The sequence below is a fragment of the Papilio xuthus genome, unplaced genomic scaffold, assembly GCF_000836235.2.
Source record: "Papilio xuthus unplaced genomic scaffold, Pxut_1.1 DF825783.1, whole genome shotgun sequence".
Classification (NCBI taxonomy): Eukaryota; Metazoa; Arthropoda; class Insecta; order Lepidoptera; family Papilionidae; genus Papilio; species Papilio xuthus.
Window position 1 is genome coordinate 3,314,436 of NW_013532866.1, and position 6,537 is coordinate 3,320,972.

The 6,537-nt window shown below is 33.2% G+C and overlaps 1 protein-coding gene and 1 pseudogene across 1 annotated transcript; both read left to right on the forward strand.

Moving 5' to 3' along the window:
- Nucleotides 1–2,295: 2,295 nt before the first annotated feature.
- Nucleotides 2,296–5,122, forward strand: LOC106125665 (armadillo repeat-containing protein 6 homolog; annotated as a pseudogene).
- A 36-nt stretch (nucleotides 5,123–5,158) lies between these two features.
- On the forward strand, nucleotides 5,159–6,168 carry LOC106125691 (uncharacterized). Its single transcript, XM_013322985.1, has 3 exons — nucleotides 5,159–5,306; nucleotides 5,575–5,739; nucleotides 6,024–6,168. The coding sequence occupies exons 1-3, from the start codon at nucleotides 5,236–5,238 to the stop codon at nucleotides 6,163–6,165; spliced, it is 378 nt and encodes a 125-aa protein (XP_013178439.1). The 5' UTR covers nucleotides 5,159–5,235; the 3' UTR covers nucleotides 6,166–6,168.
- The last annotated feature ends 369 nt before the right edge of the window (nucleotides 6,169–6,537 follow it).

Below are 6,537 nucleotides of genomic sequence, written 5' to 3' on the forward strand. Positions count from 1 at the left end.
AATTACATAGTCTTAAAATTATATCACACTCTTTTCTTACATCAAGGTAAAAAACATTAAAACAATTAAAAAATGTAAAATTAAAAGGTTAAAAAGTGAAATCTGTATACAAGTTAAAAACATTTTAAAATAAATCCAATAAAATAATAAACACCATAGGAACCGAGGGGTTCAGTGGGTATGCCTCCGCTATGGAGGAGCAGGAGGTTGCCGATTGCAGAAGGGTTCATCGTCCACTTTTCAATCTTCAAATGACAATTCAATCTTCAAGTAACGCGCGATGGTTCTATGTCCGTTCCAGTCGGCACCCACAGCAGAAGTGTTCTTCTGCCGTGCCTCGGCTAGTAAGGTGTTGACCCGTCGAACGCCGACAGACGGCGGAGGCGTCACTTTCCGTAGTAAACTCAACTGCCGCAGAAACAGTCGGAGAAACACTTTTCTCGACGACAAAGTCCAAGCAACTCGATCCGTCTTCACTTCACGACTATATTCGTAACAACTGTCAAAACGCCTTATATAAAGATGGTGCCTCGACCCCTCTCAAGCCAGGTGCTCTGCTCTGATTGGTCGTTACTTAAATTACGATAATAATGTTATTTAGTCTAGGAAAAACGTAACTTAAAAAGTAAAATCAAATTAAAACTTATTAGAAGCTTTTACAATATCAATAAACATTAAACTTTGCACACTATGCGTTAAACAGTAATTTAGTTGACAATGGCTACTAAATAACTTCCTACTTTAAATATAATCACAATGACTTCCTCCGACATGGTGGTGTGATGCCAATATAAGATCCCGCACCCTCATTTTCGGGCCACACTCGCCACCGAACACTGAAGCCAGCGGAAGCTCTGCCCGTTTGACTAGCCAAAATAATTAATAATTTTAACTCTGATAGTTGAACAAGTTGATGTTATATTTCGAAATCATTTAAGTGTTAATTTAATTCAATCAATTTTGTTAGTTTTCTTATTAATTCAAAAAGTACTGTAGTAGTGTATAAGAGATTGTTTTTTTTTTAATTTTCCCTGCTTCTGATCCTTAAGATCAGTAGTGGAATAGTGAAACTCCCACGTCCTTGTTTGTACATCCTGATACGATGTGTTTCCATTGTTATTTCTTTAATTGGCTAGTCATACGACCAGAAACATATTTTTGGAAATTGTAACTACCCTTGTTTAAAAGGACAAATTAACCCTTTGTTTTCGGTATTTCGTATAATATACGTAAGTAAGACGCGACGTGACGGTGTGATCAAGTTTTATAATGTCAACTTTGGTGAGTACGTTCCAATTGTTTTCTTCTCCGCTTTAAAATAACAAATAGAAGTTGTATTTGTTAGCTTTTTGTGTAAATTTTAGAATGGCTCAATTTTAATATTTTGTCGTGTCTACCCTATTGATCAATTATTTACCGTAACTTGAATGCCCTGCTTGGAATTACGTCTAAATTTTGGCTTGCATAAAATTATCCGGTGTGAATGCGAAGAAACTTTGTTGTCACGAGAAGTTTTCTTGTTTTGTAACAGTTGATCATCCCGGACACATTCATATCATGAATTTAATGCACGCAAACACGTAGCATCTCATCCAAGGAGGTTTCATATTTTTATGGACCTCTTTACAGTGTTGATGAAAAAGAAGACAATGCAAACGCCATTTAAGTCTAACTACGTGTTACTGCCATGTTTTTTCTATTTCAATTATTTTTAATTTTAAATAATAGCTTGAACATGATTATGTCCAGGAATTGTGTGCACGCGATTAGCATGAAAAATGCAAAATTCAGTACATATATTAGTTTTATGTAATTTAATTAATTAAATTAGACATTTTTTGAACAACGTAAATAATATGTATTTTTTAATTATGTTTAATTTTCAATTATTTCTCTGGTTATTTCCAGATCCAATTTTATGACTATTTGCTAAACATTTTCTTAATTAATAAAATACGTAAATAATTGCTCCATTTAAATGCTTTAATGGATTTAAATATTAATTTAATGCTCAAATTTTAATATGTTTTTTTAAGCAATTACTCAATAACTTGTCAATTTTTTGACTACGTAATATTATACGTAACGCAATAATGATACAACGAAAAACGTATTCTGAGTATCAAAAAATTGTTTATATTTTTAATAATAGCATAATTTAAAAATAATTTGATTTTTTAAGTTAATGATAAATAAGTTGCTATATTTTATTTTTGAAATACAAATTTAAGGTGCCCTAAATAAAATTAATGATCTGTCACAAATTTCACTGCCATAAATCTACCAAATGTGTAAAATTTACAAGTCTTTTTCAGTAGCTTTCTTTTATATTGAAAGCCTAAATCAAAGAGTATATGGTCTACCTACACGAAATGTCACCATGTGTAAAATTTACAAGTCTTTCAGTAGCTCAGTTTATTATGACAGCTTGTCAATTGTCAATGTCGTGTATATCAAAAAGAATTTTTTTCAAAACTTCTGTGAATCACCGGCTGTTCAAATAAATTTGATTAACAGTGGAAAAAAGTATCTTGTGAATTAAAATAACTAAAATACTTCATTAGAACGTAAAAAATGGTTCTTGTTATAACTCAGGAAACTTACGATGAAGTTGTAAAGGAGAATATGGATGAATTTGATATTAGCCCCGAGGAGGCTATTAAAGAAGCAATTGCTCAATTTGAAGCACAGGTAAAATAAATTCCCAAATAAAAATAACACTAAAATTCATGAAATATTCATTGTTTTAAATTATAATTAATAGAATTAAAGTTCTAAATACATAGTTCTAGTATACATAGTTCTGCTGAATAAAGGAACAAAATAATAAAACCCACTATTCCTAATAGATACAATTTATTTTACAGGGTGTGGATTTATCTAATATTATCAAGGATCTAAATTTAAACACTGGTGAAGAACATCAAGTGAGTTTAACTGTTAAAAAACTCAAGGAGTTGTCAAATGCAGCCCAAAACAATGATGAACCAATCTTGTAACAATTGGATATATTGATGGTAACTATTTTCTATTGATAATTTTTTCTTAATTTTTAAGAATTAGCAGATTTTTTGATTATTTACTAATATTACTTGCACCATTCAAAGTAACCTCTAGTATTAGAATTCTCGACCACATGATTGGAAATCTGTACTTGTAATCATTAGGCTATTGGTGCTTTGCAAAATTGTAAATTACAAACAAAATTGCTCTCTGGTCTCAGTATTAAAGAAATTTTTGTAAATTAATAGTATAAAGTTACATAAAATACCTCTTTTCATATAAGGAAAGGATGGGAAGGGGAAAGTGGATATGGCAAGCCTTCCCATACCAATGAGGAATAGACATCTTATTGTGAGTCCCTCCTCTGTCCATTAACTGTAGACCATTGCCTAAATGCATTCATCTGTTACTTTTTAACTTGTAGCAGATGCCCATGGGCAATAATAACTCCAATTTTTTTTATAACAGAAGGGGGCTAACAAGCAGCGATTTTAGCGAAATAAGGTGTGATTTTGTGTTTGACATCATACACTTAAAAAATGTACAAAGATTTTTCAATTTTCAGAGAGAATGCAACAAATATATTGCTCATAGAGTAAGAGCAGGCAAAGAGGGTATTTATCCTGCGCTTATAAATTTACTAGATTTAAAATGGAAATCTTACTTGAATGTTAATAATGAAAAAGATGCTGTTTTTTAAATTACTTTAAATGTCACTGAGAGAAAAAAACTGGCACAATCTAACTAATATTATAAATGAGAATTTATGGATGGATGTTTGTACTCTGAAGTACTGAAGATATCTTCAGAACGGCTGCATGGATTTCGCTGAAATTTGGCATACATGTAGAACATAGTCTGGAAGAACACATAGGCTTCGATTTATTTTTTAAATCCGTGAAGCCGATGTCATAGGCTACAAAGTCAGTTTCTTAATATATGTTAAAGGTCTAAGTGAACAATTATCAACTCGGTAATAATAAATTGTGTATTTCAGTTTATTAGCGAATGCCTACAAGTTATCAGAAAGTTGACCTTAGACGACGACGTGCGCGTGGAGTTTGGCAAAGCTCACGAACATGCTCGTGAACTTGGCGCGGAGCTTCTCGATACGTTGACAAGGCTGCTTGAAAGTAAGATTATTTTACAATATCTTAGATTAATTATTTTAGAAAACGAGCAAATGGCCAACTGATTTCTGGAAAGTGATCTCTGCCCATAGACATTTTGAATAAGTTAAAAGGTTACAGATGGGTTGGGATGGTTTAATAGACCGATGAGACATTAATTTACCTATCCCACCATTTCTTATTTGGAAAATGGGATAAAGAAGAAGACAAATAGAATTTGTCCTCCCGCACACATACTTATCATACGAAACCCATAAATACTATTCACTTGAGGGTTGCCTTGTGTGTGGTATCCTTCTCCAAACCGCCTAATCCTCTTCTTCCATTCTCCTCATTTGTCCTTCCCATCCTTAGAACAAAAGGATGGAAAAGAAGAGTAAAATTAGGCCTCCGGAATGCATTCAGCAGACTATACAGAGAATTGCTTCCACTTGAAACTTGTCTGTGGTCGTGGTTGATGTTGGTGATGTATGCCCTTGTTGAAATAAAGTATTAGATTCCTCTTGTGCTCGTAATTTCTAGAATATTCCATGTTCTAGTGAAGTATATTTGTGTTAGATAACATGAAGCCACCGTTGGTAAGTGATGTGATGTGTACAATCGCGTGCCTGCTGGTGCGACACGAGCTGTGCGCGGTGGCGGCGGAGCGCGGCGCTGCTGCTCTCTTCACTGTGCTGGCTGACAACTACGATGACGTCACCGTTGTACATCAAGCCACTAAGCTGTGAGTATATACTTGAATCGAACTCGCGATCGGCTACATCTTACTTGGGAATCTAACATTAAACGTGATGTCTTAGTCACTTCGGAATCACCGATTAGAACTGACTTGAGAGGTGTAGAGTTACAAAATTTAAAACATACTGTGGAAGAACGTATAGGCTATCAATTAAGTCTTTTTCAATAGAATTCGCGAGTGACAACTTATGTTGATTATATTGCAGGTTTGGCACGTGAGTAATCAGCGACAGCTACGGTTCCTAAAACACCACAAGACGAAGGTGCCGGTTCTCCCCGGTGCCGGAGCGGCTGACGCGCAGCGCCACCCACTCGCCCAGCCCCGCCCACTAACGACGACGTCCCGCCCCTCGTGCTCATCACCATGGCAGCGGAGATCGTCTGGTGGAACATTACATACATCATGAAGACCAGGATTAATAAAAACTTTTGGAGGTATTTTCCTACGTTTTGACATGAAACTGTAATGTAAATATTTTTGCTTGCACTTTCTCGAACTCGGAGCAGATTTTACTTTTCAAATTAATTTAGTTTGTGGAACAATAAAGATTTTTGATAAAAAAAAAATAATGGTAAAATATTAACGGGTCATTGAACAAGTTAATGAAAATTCATTATGGAAAATCTCCACTAAGCAAATATTTAAATCACCAGTAAGTAAATTTTCCTACGGCAGTAAGATTTTATTATTTTTATTGTTTAGGAATCGCTGGAATGCAGTAACGCCTATCGCAAGTCCAGTAGACACGGTGAATCTTACCACAGCGATGGACAACTTGCATATTGAAAGTGCACACAATAACTTCTTCTTTGGCTCCGGATTGATGAATGCACAGGAGTGCTGGAAATGCTTTTGGAAAGGGAAAACGTAAGTATTTGAAAATGTTAATGACAAAAAAAATAATTTACATTATCATCCCAATATATTATAGTTTATTTTAGTTTGGTGTTGCTATATAATAACTATATTGGTACAATAATCTAAATTATAATGATAGCAATACCAAACTAAAATAAACTATATTGGGTATTAGATGATTCACTGTCCAAAATGTGGCTTAAATAATTTTTAAGTTGTAATAACCTATTATTATATGTAGTCATTTATCTTTTCCTACATTTTTAATTTTACGTTATATTATTTTTTTTTAGTTGCAAAGAAGGTTCAAAGAAGAAAGAAATTTTGGCTTGCATAAAATTACCCGGTGTGAATGCGAAGAAACTTGGTTATTTCCAGATCCAATTTTACGACTATTTGCTAAACATTTTCTTAATTAATAAAATACGTAAATAATTGCTCCATTTAAATGCTTTAATGGATTTAAATATTAATTTAATACTCAAATTTTAATATGTTTTTTTAAGCAATTACTCAATAACTTGTCAATTTTTTGACTACGTAACGCAATAATGATACAACGAAAAACGTATTCTAAGTATCAAAAAATTGTTTATATTTTTAATAATAGCATAATTTAAAAATAATTTGACTAATTAGATACACAAACGGAAAATAAAAATTGACATTTTCAATGCTAGCAATATTATGAACATGAACAAGTCTACGTTGCTACCAACCTAAAAAAAATCAATCTGTCAGTTTCCTTTTTGACATTTGAAAGTATTATTCGAGGGAAAACAATTTTGGAAAAATAAAACAATTTCG